General features: G+C 39.8%; 1 protein-coding gene across 1 annotated transcript in view; it reads left to right on the plus strand.

The window, feature by feature from the left end:
* F5 (coagulation factor V) overlaps nucleotides 1–14,367 on the plus strand; it is a 711,267-nt gene that overhangs the window by 146,771 nt on the left and 550,129 nt on the right. The window contains exons 4-5 of the mRNA XM_078658317.1: nucleotides 1,349–1,561; nucleotides 3,678–3,836. Coding sequence (XP_078514443.1) covers nucleotides 1,349–1,561; nucleotides 3,678–3,836 — 372 coding nt within the window. The remainder of the gene's footprint in view (nucleotides 1–1,348; nucleotides 1,562–3,677; nucleotides 3,837–14,367) is intronic.

Here is a 14,367-nt window from a genome sequence, read left to right on the forward strand (position 1 = left end):
CAGAACCTGAAACAAAGTAAATTATCGCACAAAGAAGCTTTTGTGAAATAGACTCAAAACAAAGTAACTATTTGCAAAAGAGCCTTCAAAGTAAACAAACACCTGTGTGACATTGACCTAAAGAAGTCAAGATTTCAGTTTAAGCCCCAAACAAACAATACATTTACAGTACATTACAATCTAATGTTGAAAAACTGCTTTTTGTAATGCACATATTTGCAGCAGCAAGAAATGAGGAAAAGATTTATGGCTACTACTATTTGTAGGTGAAGATGTCCTTTGCATTACAAACGTCCAGCCTAGGGGAGCACGTTTTTGGGCGCTGTCATGTTCTTGTAAGTGCTGTACAAAATGAAGCAGGAAGAAAGCCTGCATGATAGAGCCTCCTGTCTTGAAATAAAAAGATTTTTTAAGTTAACCTAACAATCTATGTGTATATATGTATATTTGTCAGTATCAAACCTAAATACCCGAAACGAATATGTTTCACTCATGTGAGATTGGTCATTTTTAAACTTATGATTATACTTTCAAAATGATGCAGATGACTTGTAACGAGTGGCCAAGTGAATCTTTAGGTGCTGATGCAGGACCTCTCCAGCAACAACGGGTTTCCGGGTATTAACTGAATGCCTTTTCACGAAACATGGCTAATTTGCAATATGAAAATAATTTTGAGAGATTGCTCAATTTTATGTTTATCTACTGCGTAGAAATTAGTAATACTAATCCGTCTTTTTGAGTATCTGGATGACCTTAAAAGTGCAGTGATATTTCTAACTATTTAACTGACGTTTATGAGAAATATAAGAAAATGATGATGTAAAAAGCAAAGATCTCTAAGCTATCTTGCATTATCTCAAGAATTGTTATCCAGATCACTCCGCCTGGTAAAAATATACAGGCTAGGAAAACATGTTTGCTACCAAATTCTGTTCATATGTGCACCTGTTAATTTACTCATTCGTGTTGGATAGACTAGCGAAACTGTCTTCCGTTTGCAGTAAGAGGAAAGCAGCAATAGTTCCAGGTGTGATACCTTTATATTTTTTCTTGATTTTGGAACTGGCAGATAGGGGGCGTGTTAACAAAAACAGCCATTCTAACAGTGACTGTCTATCTCTCCAGATTTGGATAGTAAACCTTTTGACGATGATGCTTCGGAACATATTAGTTCTTTCACACCAGCACTCATCAGTCTTTTAGTCCACCCATTAGCCCAGTCGTGCGTCCACTGAGTCAGATAGATGCTCAACAAAAAACAAATGCCAATCAATGAAGAGGATTTTTGTTTTAAAAAGCAGACTTGTAGACGTTGTCAACACTTGTTAATGTTTTATTTTTTCAGGATCACTTTATGCAGACAACACATTTCCTGAAGACAAAAAGGATGACACAGTGCTGCCAGGCCAAGAGTACACCTACGTGTGGGATATCTCAGAGGATATTGGTCCTAGAGAAGAGGACCCTGTTTGTCTCACGTACAGCTACTACTCTCATGAGAACATGGTGAAGGATTATAATTCAGGACTGATTGGAGCTTTGCTGATATGCAAAAAAGGTAACTTATACTTATGACGCCTCTCATCTCAGGAATATTCCCTTTTGTCTCTTTGGGGGGAATGGGATCTTCTTCAGGGCAAGGCAGAGTTACCTTTCATTACACTGTGACCATCCTTAGGAGGGGAGTAACGAACACTTGTCACAAATTAAAATGGCTGAAAAAGTCCTGAACTTCTATTGGCCTCTGTTGTTCTTAGCAGCCACATATGGAAAGACCCATGCGTTCCTTTGTGAGTAACCGAGGTCCTTCGCTCAGCAGGCAGTCAGTCGTTATGCAGTATACACCTAGTGTTTGGATACAAAACTCTGTTCAGATAATGATTGTGCAGATATGGGTCAGAAGCATGTCCTTGGCAGGGAATGTGTACATCACTGTGCAGTAAATTCATATGGAAAGATCTGGACACACATTGAAAGGCCTGTTTCACAAAGCTATTTTTACCTCTAAGCTTTGCTTACTCTGGTTATTTGCTTGTGAAAACACTTTTGCATATCACAGAAGGCGATTTTATACTCAAACATTTGTGTATGAGCAAATGACATAAAGGAAGAGAGCACACATTCCATGGAGGGAAAGCCCTGTACACCAGCAAATATGCTTCGTTTTGGATGTACACAGACTTTTTCCTGACCTATTGTACCCCTGAGAACCGTCAGATATCTATTCCTGTGAAGGGCAGAAGGAAAATCCATTTCCACGGCGACAACGAGCATGGACAACCTTACAAATAGTGGGGGTGTAGAGGAAGTGTTTATACCTGAGGGAACACTATTTCCTCTGTGGAGAAATAATATGAAAAAACTTCAGTTGCACACATGCAAAGACATTTTGCATGCGTAGTTGTACCCATAGTCCTTCTTGTGCATGGAAACAGCCCTTCGCATGCACACAAGTACTACTGTGCATGCAAACAACCCCTCACATGTAGTTTGTAATGCAGCTCCTCCGCTATGGCGGAGGAGCGTCTCCCCACTGGTGAAATGCCAGCACACAGAACAAAAATTAAATGACAATAAAACAATTGTATTGTCATTTTATTTTTCACTTCGAGTCAGCAACCGCAAGTCTGGGGCAGGGCGGGGCCATGTCCTGCATCAGCAGGGGGGGGGAGTAATAGTACCACTGAAAGTGCACATGTAGCTTTGGTCGGCCCTCCACTGCCGGCCAAACCGACATGCGCATTTTGATATCTCCAGGCTGGTGCTGGGAGATATCATAGGTGCTCAGGGCACAGGCTCCCTGTCCCCCCAGAGCGTTAAACTGTTCCGCTCTGCTCCATCCCAGTGCTTCTATCATGCTGGGAGAAGCACTAGGATTGAGTGGGGTCTGGGAGCCTATACTCCTGGGTATTTTAATGCCAGGAGCTGTGAGGCACAGTACGACGAGGGAGAAGAAGAGCGCGGGTGTGCGAGAGAGCAGAAGAACTCCGGCCGGCCTTGAAAGGTAAGTATGAACACTTTAAAAAAAAAAAAATCCCCATGCTGCCTCCGCAAGTCGGATTGGCAGCAGCCGCTGCTGCTTTCTAGGAGTTCTCCTGGTAACCCATGTCTGCCGGAGGTGTGCAGAAGAACTCTTAGAATCGTTAATGAATTCCTAAAGTGCTGAATTCAGTGCCCATGAAAAGTAGTAAACCTATGGGGAAAAGTTCCTGAATTTACAACCTAAGCCCTCAGTTGGAAACAAACTGTCCATGGAGTGGGATACAAGCACTGGGCAGGAAAGGAAAGGGAGTGTGTGCATGGAGTGAGAGACAAACACTGGGCAGGAAAGAAAGGAGGTACAAGAATTCTAAAGGGCACCTATGTTCCAACCTATGAGGATAGGACTACTGTTCCCTTTCTTGGTTCAAGAAGTGCCAGACATGAAAGGGACAGAGCACATTCACAGAAACATTTAAGCTACGATACCGAAAAAGATCATAGTACCAGAGTTGCCTTCACAAACCAACACCACTCATGATATTTGTGTTGCAGACTTAACGGAGATGGAACCTACGTATGGAAAAAATTTAAAAATGACTAAAGGTAAAATCATGTAGAAACAGACTCATGAAGTACGTCTTTTTGGCTCAGTTGTTTGAATTTTTTTTGTTCTTTTTGTTTTTCCTGCCTAGGAAGCCTGAATAGTGATGGATCACAGAAACTATTTGACCGAGAATTTGTGCTCATGTTTTCAGTTTTTGATGAAAGTAAAAGCTGGCAAAAATCTGCATCTTTTGAACAAGGATCAGCAATGTACGCAATAAATGGGTACATCAATGGAACCATACCAGGTAGGAAATAATTTCTTTCTGTAAAAGCTTTGAAAAAGGTGTAAATGCATAGGTGAATTGTTTCTTAATAGTTGCAATGTAGGATTCTGCACTATGATATGGTCAAAGTGGAGAAACGTAATTTGCAACTATAATAAATTAGATTATTATTTGTGGTGGGTGACTACTCAGCTCAAGGAATAATCACAATCCTTGTCAGGGTGAACCCTCAAAGTCATTAAATTAACCTGAGCTCACCTTCCTGGTAGCTGTGACACAGAGAAAAGAGACTTAACCTAGGACAATGTTTAAAGTATTTATACAATTCCAAAACAGTAATAAAGTTGAAATACAGCCGAATAAAATTCCCAAACCGCATTAGACATGTAGAGTAAAATGTAAGAATACAAAATGACGAAATTCCAATAAGGGGATTTGGACATATGAATTTTGAAAGTTTTAAGTAGGAATAGTGCCAAAAAGCACAAAGTGCCTATAACAGTTGAAGGCCATGATAGACTGGGACCTACATGCAATTTCAGGCTGACTGAAATGGAGCGCAGGTCCGATACAGCAACCTGATTCGTCCTAGTTAAAGGTTTTACCTTCTGATTTTGGCCCATTTAAAATCTGGTGGACAGGATTTATTCGATCAGGCAACGTAGTGAAGTACTCCATCTCCTAGGGGAAGTACTAGCCTAGCAAACTTAGAGATGTCCACCGGCCCGATGGAAAACTCTTGCATATGCAGGAACTGCCATCATGGCGGTGTCTGTCAATGTATTGAAAGTTTGACAGACGGCTCTATCAATGTGAAGGAGCCGTACAGCACACTGTTAATTTTTGAAAACATTATTTTCAAAAACAACATTCCAAAGCTGTATTTTTATTTTGAAAAAAAAAAAATTACCCTCCTCACCATGGAAGTTTTCTCTTAAGGCATGTGGGTCATTTTAGAGTTTTCATTGCCCCTTATCACCAGGTTTTACCTTGCGGTGACAGACAGTGAAAACTTGTCATTTGTTCACCCACTCTAAATAGGGCAGGTGGACGAATGGCAAAACCTTTGACAGCCCTTACTCCCTCATGCAGTTGGAGGTGTATGTCATCATCAGAGACGGAGTAGTCACTGCTATCGACATACTGAAGGTCCATTTGACTGTAAATGGGGCAAGCAAACCTTCAGGTTGCCGAGGAGTGTACTCTGCCAAATCTGTGACAGAGTCCTGTTTCTGCAAAACTCTAAATCAGGCCCTAAGTACTCGTTAAGTCCCAATTCACCACAGAAACACACTTCTAAAGCCCCCCAGGATCCCCGGAGGAGGCAGCTAAAAACTCACAGTGTGTCAGGCAGAGGCTAACTAGATGGCCCAGTTCCTGTCATGTTGCCAATGGTCAGCTGGGCAGTTACAAGAAAGGCCTCTTGCTCCTGTCGCTTGAACAGGAGGTCCGCCTTATAACCCTTGGCATCCACTTCTTTGTCGTGAGTACCCGAGGGAGCAGCTTCAAAAGCTCCTTTCAGGTCACAGACAGCAGATACAGTTTTCTTCTGTTTTCCAAAGGTCCTGGAAATGTTCAGAAGTGGGTGCCTGGAGATGCCAAATGTATGCCTGGCATGAGCTAGTGGGTGGAAATGACTCCTGGCGCACCCTAACCAACGGAGTGAAAGTGCCTGTGGCCAACCCTAACCACTTTGGGCCTTTTTTTTTTAGATTATGAAAGTCTCCGGCTACACTCATCTTTGGCTCTGAGGGCTGTGGTGTGTGTGGGGAATATACTATATCCTAGTGTTCTCCCATAACTAATACTAAAATCCAGTTTGAGGCAGTGACTGTACCCACTATGAATCCAGAGATAGATGTTTGTAGGGTTTTCCAGCAACCAGATAGTGGAAACACAAGAACTGGTTTGCCATCCTGCCTTCCTTACAAGTGCGTCCCACTGTTATATGTCCAACCCAGAGACAGAAGTCTGGTGATAAAAAGCAGGGTTCAACAGCAACCATACAGCGAGTAAGCAGGAACTGTCTTGCCATCCTGTTCTCTGCATTTCGCCTTTCAAGTGTGCCCAAAAGTGTTATATGTAAACCCAGCTGACTTTTCAAACAGGATTTGAGACTGTAATGTCAAAAAGGAAGCGCACAGCTTCCACCCTGCATATTCAGCAGGGTTCAGAGTAGTCATCTCTACCCATTCAGGTCAGCTTATTATTTCCTCCTGGGAAGCATTTCACACCTGTCATGAATGATGTAATATGTGACGTCATCAGCAGTACATTGCGTTGGTGCGAGTTATAGTTAGCAAAACACACAAGATGATGGACGGAATGTTGCACAATGGCAAAACATTCACCCCCAGTCACAGATCTGGGTTTAATCCATCATTATTTTGCTCACCAAGCCACCCCAGTTCAGACATGGGCATATGCAAATCAGTCTTGACCCTCTGCCTCATGGGAACATTCCAGTCCGAACTGCCTGTCTTCCCTAGACCGGAATCAAGCATCCTAGGACCGGTTTCTGGCTATCAGCCGTCTTCAGCCAGGATAGCTTGACTCCAGTGGCTTAGTGAGCACGGGACCCACGTCTGCGCAAACCCTTCCCACATAGTGTGAACAGCAAAACACACAAGACGATGGACGGAATGTTGCACAATGGCAAAACATTCACTCCCAGTCACAGATCTGGGTTTAATCCATCGTTATTTTGCTCACCAAGCCACCCCAGTTCAGACATGGTCATGTGCAAATCAGTCTTGACCCTGTGCCTCATGGGAACAGTCCATTCCGCACTGCCCTTGCCATGTCTTCCCTGGACTGGAATCAAGCATCCTAGCACCGGTTTCTGGCTATCAGCCGTCTTCAGCCAGGACAGCTTGACTCCAGTGACTTAGTGAGCACGGGACCCACGTCTGGGCATACCCTTTCCACATAGGGTGAACAGAAAAACACACAAGATGATGGATGGAATGTTGCACAATGGCAAAACATTCACCCCCAGTTACAGATCTGGGTTTAATCCACTGTTATTTTTCTCACCAAGCCACCCCAGTTAAGACATGGCCATATGCTGATCAGTCTTGACCCTGTGCCTTATGGGAACAGTCCAATCCGAACTGCCAAGCCATGTCTTCCCTGGACCGGAATCAAGCATCCTAGGACCGGTTTCTGGCTATCAGCCGTCTTCAGCCAGGATAGCTTGACTCCAGTGGCTTAGTGAGCAAGGGACCCACGTATGGGCATACCATTCCCACATAGGGTGAACAGCAAAACACACAAATGATGGACGGAATGTTGCACAATGGCAAAACATTCACCCCAGTCACAGATCTGGGTTTAATCCATCGGTTCGAGGCATGTGGGCTGCTGAATTCATATCTGTGCATAGATAGCCGCCTAGTGTTGGGTCCGGATGATTGCACATTGTTGTCCTGGAAGAGTCTTCGAAGTATCACGAGATAGGTGGCTCCTCCCTGACGGCACCCCACCTCCTGCTGGAGCCATCATTGCTTTTGCACAAGGGGAGCTCCTGACATGCAGCTTCTTTTGTGCAAAAGTAACCTGCTTTGGTTTTTGGAAGTGAGAGCAGGTTTCCTGCTCTCGCTTCCAAAAACCATAAAGCCCAAAGTGAGCCCCAAACATGAGTTCATGTCCTAAATCCTGCGCTGCTGTTCCACTAAGAGGCTGGTGTATCCAAGCCTCGTGGCCCCCTCGTAGTCCTGGGGTGGTGCGTACTCGGCGGATGGGCCTCCACCTCAAGATGCAATCAAATGGTACCCCTAATAGAGACGCACTCACAAAGTTCGTGCTGTGGCGGCAAACAAACCGCTCCCAAAAATATTTTAAATGTCACGCCCCCATTTGGTGATCCACAGGGCTTATGGGAGTCGTAGTGCTCAATTATTCACTCCTTCATACGGGGCACTTATCACTGCGACAGGCATCCTTGGCAAACCAGAATACACAAAGTCTCTGCATTTTATTCCCTCCAGTGGGATCTCGTCAGTGAGCTTATTTCCGCCGGGCACTCTGGTATTTGTAGTGCTTCTAATTGATTTTCACCCTTCAGTGGGTTTGTTCCGTGAGCCCAATTTAAAGATTAATATTCCGGTTTGCCAAGGATGCCTGTGATCAAGAGGCAGGAGCCTTGAAATGCGTAAGGTGCAAAAAATGATTCTTGACATGAATGTTCAATCATTGCTCCTGCAACCATAAAAGCTTTTGTAAAGTATTCTGGTGTGGGGTGCGCTTTAGTTCTTGGATGAATTTTGGGTGATATATGTATATAGCTGTACATATATAGATAGATAGAGATATATATAGATAGATATATTATTTATATATATGTATATAGCTATAGATATATAGATAGATGTATATATATATTTATATTCACTGAAAAAACCATTGGTTTCACAATCGTTATAGTTAGGAATTAGCATTTAAAAAACCTTTGAAATTCACTGAAAAAACCATAGGTTTCACACCAGTTATAGTTAGCTAAACATTTTACTCATACAAAACCATTGAAATTCCCACGTTATAGTTAGTTGGACTCACTATAACTCACGCGCCCGCAATCCACTGCTGATGATGTCACATATTACATCATTCAAGACATGGTCAGTGACATCACTGATGACATCATTGTGACATAAGAAAATCGGGCAGAACAACGACTTATTTGTTGTACTTCTTCAATACCATCAAATTTAATTTTAATAAATTCAATTCCATCTCTATTTCGGTAATTCACAAAATCAACAACATGACCCATTGCTCCATTTACTAAACCTCTTTCCACATGTAAATTACGTCGTTAAATTATACGTCAATTTAAAGATGCATACAGAGTCTTTTCCAAACAAGCAGTTTTAGATATTGTCTTCCCTAAAGAATCCAATTTTGATTTCAACTTTTCAGACAAAACAATAGTTGCTCCTTCATGTTCTATTTTATCAATAGCTTCCAGTTTCACAATCTTTTGATGTTCCAACTTTAACATTTTGTTGTTGAAGATTGAACATTCTTTTAGAGTTGGCATCAAGCATATAACAGATTTGTTTTCAGGAATTTTCATAAAAATATTCTCTGGGAGAATGTTTTCTTTTGGAAACAAATTTGAAATTAATCGTCCATGTAAAGCTTCTTTGCCATGCTCAGTTAGTTTTCCAATTCTTACATCTTGTAGAATATTTTTATAATCTTCATCCTTTGCCTGTCGCATGTTTTGAAGCAGTTCTGCATATTTGAAATTTAACCATATGTTAACATTTCCAATGCTTCCTAGGCACTTCCTGGTATCTTCATGTGTAAGCATTTTAAACACTGGCTGTCCTTTCACTGGAGTTAGTTGCAGTAGATCTCCAAAAACGATGATGTGTTTGCCTCCAAATAACACATCATACTCTGTTTTAAGAATTTCTTGCATTCTTAAATGCACAAAAGCAAGCATTACATTTGATACCATGCTTACTTCATCAATGATAAGAAGTTTCATTTTCTTTAGGACTCTTGAAACTTCCCAACAAGCTTCTCCAGATAGCTTGTGGTATTGTAATTTATTATCATGTTCTACTGGCAGCATCAATACGCGATGTAAAGTAATCCCTTTAATGTTGTGTGCTGCCAACCCAGTTGGAGCGGTAACAACACAAGACAGCGATGACTCCGTTCTTTTCTGCAGATACGTTGCAATTGTTTTAATCAGAAAACTTTTTCCAGTTCCTGCTTCTCCACTCACGTACAGTCGAACAGGTATAAATGATGTACATGAGCACTCTTTATTTGCATGAGATAAACCATGCTCAATGTGTTCTGTGACTTCCTCATATATTTGCCTCTGGTCAACGTTTAGCTCTTTTTCCAAATCTTCTAAGTTAACTACATCCTCCTGAACTAGTTCCATGGCTCTTTCCACTTCATCCATGGCAGTGGCAGCTTCATTTTGCATAATTGGTCCTCCTAGTGGATCCTGACTCAATGAAGCAGAACTCTGACTGTCTTGAGAACTGTCTCTAGCAATCTCTGCTGCAATTGTAGCTTCTTGCTGTATTTCCTTGTTCAACATTTGCAGATAATTTGAAAAAACAGGACATTCTATGGTATCCTTGGTTGCATTGAACGACTCTTCATAAGTAAGAAAATCTCCCAGTAGTTCCTCTTCTCTACGCCAAGGCTTAAAGAGTTGCAAAAGACCGAAGTAATAAAATTCCCTTTCTTCTGGAGATTCACATCTCAATTTTCGATGATTAATCAAATGTCCTTTTCTTTGTTTCACTAGACAGCCTTCACATCCAATTACAGCATATACACCTTTATTGATGTCTTCTGTGACGTTCCTCTTAAAAGTATAGGTTTGCAGAACTTCATAGAGACAAACGTTCTCAAGATGACTACTTCTATTTGGATAGTATGTATCCAACATGTTTGTCTTCAAAATATCTGTACTGTCTGGTTCTTTCTCCGCCAAATACTCAATTTCTTGTACAGATTTCAAAACTCGGTTTCGTGTTGTAGCAAGACCTAGACTCACCCAAATGATGGTTCTAGATTTGGCATATAGACTTGCTGATGATAACCGATCAGAACATTCGTATGATCCAATTTCTCGATGCGACAACATCTTCAAACTGTAACTGTATAATTTCTTGCTTAGACTCTTTTCATGTGAAATTTCCACCCACATTTCCTTCAGTTCCGTCTTTTCTGATTTTGTGATGTAAGACGTCACATATCTAGCCACAGCAATAGAGTTATCAGCAACATATTGGATATCCATGTTAGCATTCCACATGGACAAAATGACTGGGTTGTAGTCATTTATGTATTTGGACTCCTCATTTCTTCTTAGGTTGTATGTATTTTTGGGTGATTTTCTTGTCACAGTATGTCGTAGAGAAGACATAAAATTATTCACTCTTCCTTTCGATGTTACTGGACGTGGAAATGCAAAACGACATTTCGTGTAGAACTTGTCCTTGGATTTGTATTTACGATGACAGTATTTCCCACAACGATGGGTTTGAAAGCGTAAAACTTGATGTCTTAAATTGTTTTCTTCTGTACTTTTCGGAACAGCACATGTAGAATACTGCTCAATGAAAGTCATCACTTTCTCATCTGAATCTGTTCCAAATTTTGGAGCATCTTTAATCCATAGCAGCATATGAATGTGATGAGCACCTCTTGCTTGATACTCCTTTCTCCAAAAGAAATCCAACACCTCTCCAAGTGGAGGATTTTTTTTGTTTGTAATAAAAGACATCATAGCTTCAAACCTATGATTGAAATATCTGCGTACATTAACTGGATCCAAAGAGCACAGTTCTCCAGGTGTCTTGTATTCAATATTTTCAATGTTTTTATTTGCCTCTCGTAGAAATTCAAGTAAGTCTTCCGAAGCATACTCAGCACAGCTAAGAGTGAGGAACTATGTAGGAGTTCCTAAGTTTCTTAGCATACATTTCAATTCCCCATGACGACGGTACCAATACTCGTTAGTACCACGCTGACATGCCATGAGATTAATTAGCTGAGATTCCAAAACACCGTCTTGCATTTTCACTTTATCCATAAAGTCCCTTGCCGAAACATTTTGTAGATGTGCTCCACTTTTCAGTATATGGTTTACTGCATAAGAAAGTCTAGACAAGTCACTCTCAAACAGTAGATGGAACAAATATGGAATGCATTGACGAAACCTTGCATCTTCTGCATATAATCTTGAAGTCCGATATTCAGATACAGGAATTTGAACAGGACGGTCGTCATATCGTCCACCTTCACCTGTTGGGAATAACTGTGGAAAACAACGAGCTTCCAAACTTTCTTCCCATACACTAATGGGACTTCCTTTAGCTTCTTTCATTTGAAACAAATCAATAGCATTCCCCATTACTTCTTTGGAATGCAATGGATGAACACTATAATGTTCATAAATGTCTTCACTTCTAGAGACATCAACTTTTTCAATTTGCCCAGCTGAGAAATCAGTGTCGTCTTCTACAGTTGTTTCCTCTTCTTCCACATACACATTTTTATAGTACTGATTATTTTTTATCAGATACAATGTTGCCTTCTTGACTTTTCTAACATCCACTAATTCTTACCAGATTTTCTTACTCTTTGTCGGAATACCATTAACTAGAATAACCAGAGGTTCCTCTTCTACTTTTTCGACACCAATTGTATCAATATTTTTCTTAAAATCTAGAGGCAAATAAACAACTCTTCCCTTTAATCTTCTCTGTAAATCTGAAGGAGGCAATTTTCCTGTCTTAGGCTCCATGCGAACAATAGCCTGAAAAGGATGCACACATTGAATCAGAATAGACTCATACGTATTTAAATCCATCAATTCAGAAGGAATGTCTACCAACTCCAGATTATTATGAACAGCTCTAGCAGGCATTCTGTTTTCATTTAATTTATTATAACAATATTTACAAATACGTTGATCAGAACCCAAATCAAAACAATTTTCTACCAACAAATAACTTGCAAAATCCTTCCACTCATTATCATTTATCTTTTCGCTTTTTACATATAAATCAACTAATCTAGTTTGATGCTTATAATGAGTTCGTCGACAACACACACAAGTAAAACTAGGCCTTTCACTTGAATTGACCTTAAGCTTTGTAATTTCATGTTCAAATTTTTCTGTACTTGAAATCTCTACATTCTCTTCTACATTACTTTCTATTACTGTATCAATTTCTGCACTGTCCTCTTTTTCACCAAAGTAACAAAACTCAATTTCTTCACAAATGTTTTTCACATCTAATTCAGTTCCATGCAAAAGAGCACTGTTTCACTGTTTTAGTTTAAGTGCTGGACTTTTTGCATAATACAACCTTCTCACTAATTCCCTCACTTTATTATGATGCACTGCTAACATCCTAAAATGGTTAAAAACACTCTGACATACTTTTCTTGAAAGACAAGCCAGTGAATGCCCTTGCAAACCTGTTTTTTCTCTCACTCTACAAGGATCTAACTCTTGTAAATTTTTTATTTTTTGTTTTACACTTTTCTTAGTATATGTCTGTAAGAAACTGCGAAACAAATCAATTGAATCCTGTCGCACACTAAAAATACTACTACAATTCCAAATATACACTGGAGCCTTAGGACATCTCCCTAAAACTTCATCAGCTAACACCTCTTCTGTATTTCTAGGCACAATCTTTTCTTTTTCAACCGTACAACCGTCCTTCACCTCATATGCTTGACCACTGGTGTCAACTGCATGCACCAAATCATTATCCTGAAAATAACTTTCTTCATTAAAAAATGGCTCACAACTTGAACTATGCTTCCATTCTCCAGAAAAAACATCACAAAAATTAGTCTGATTAATCACTCTCTTCCACTTAAATTTTGATTTGAACACATTGATTACTTTATCTAGTGTACGAATTCTATTCATTACTAAACTAAACAATGTATTTTTCACTTTAAATGCTTCATCCACAATCTTAACTATGTTTTTTCTCTTGTAAAAAGCGGTCTTTTTTTGATACCTTTTCACATTTTTTAATAAATTTGATATAATTCTGTTATAAAACATTCGTCTACGAATTTCAATAAATTTCTTTCTCCGTCTATTGCCATAGACAATATCATCTCCTTCTAGAGATCTAACATTTTTGGAGGGACACACTTTCTTTTTTGTAATTAAAGGTGTCTTACTTTTGTTTGAAGTCACATGTTTTATTTTTTGACATTTCAATAAGTTCCTGAGAAAATTTTTAGCTTGGTTACCAGGAGCATAATTTTTTTTCACTGAAGATTTTGTTTTAGATGAGTCTTGTATTTTTCTTTCCTTAGACCTTAAATCCTTTTTATATTGTTTTTCACGTCTTTGTTTAGACGGCATATTGTTTTTCCTTTGTAGAGATGATTATAATCTGTGGTAAAGAAAAAATAACATATTATAGACCACTGCAAACATATTACATAGCAATTACAATAAGTACACAATATAAACACTAGTATACAACAAAAGGCTGATTTACATTACATGTGCTTTGCTTTGTGTCAAAAATGATTTACTATGTAAAACGTTTTCTGGTAAAATGTCTGGCTTAAAAACTTTTTTGTCAAAGATCACACTGAGTTTCTGTGTGAAATAAGGAATTCCATTTTCACATTTTTCAATAATGTCACCTGTGCCTTCGAACAGTTTGTCTCTTTTAGCTTAAAAGGTACTCTGTGGCTGTATCTCATATCACTATGCATGTGCATAATTTCTCTTTTAATGTGTGTCATTTCTCTCTTTGTATGTCTGTCATTACATGTGTGTCATGTGCATAAGAACACACTGTGAGTGAAACTTGATTCACCCATCAGTGTGATCTTAGGCAGAGACACACATACAGTTTGCAGAGACAGACGTGGTAGATTATATGTAACATTCTGAGCATGTGCCTAAGATCACACTGCGAGTGAAGCTTGATTCAACCATCAGTGTGATCTTAGGCAGAGACACACATACTTTTTGCAGAGACAGACATGGTAGATTACATGTAACATTCTGATCATGTGCCTA

Source organism: Lissotriton helveticus, chromosome 8 (assembly GCF_964261635.1).
Source record: "Lissotriton helveticus chromosome 8, aLisHel1.1, whole genome shotgun sequence".
NCBI classification, from domain to species: domain Eukaryota; kingdom Metazoa; phylum Chordata; class Amphibia; order Caudata; family Salamandridae; genus Lissotriton; species Lissotriton helveticus.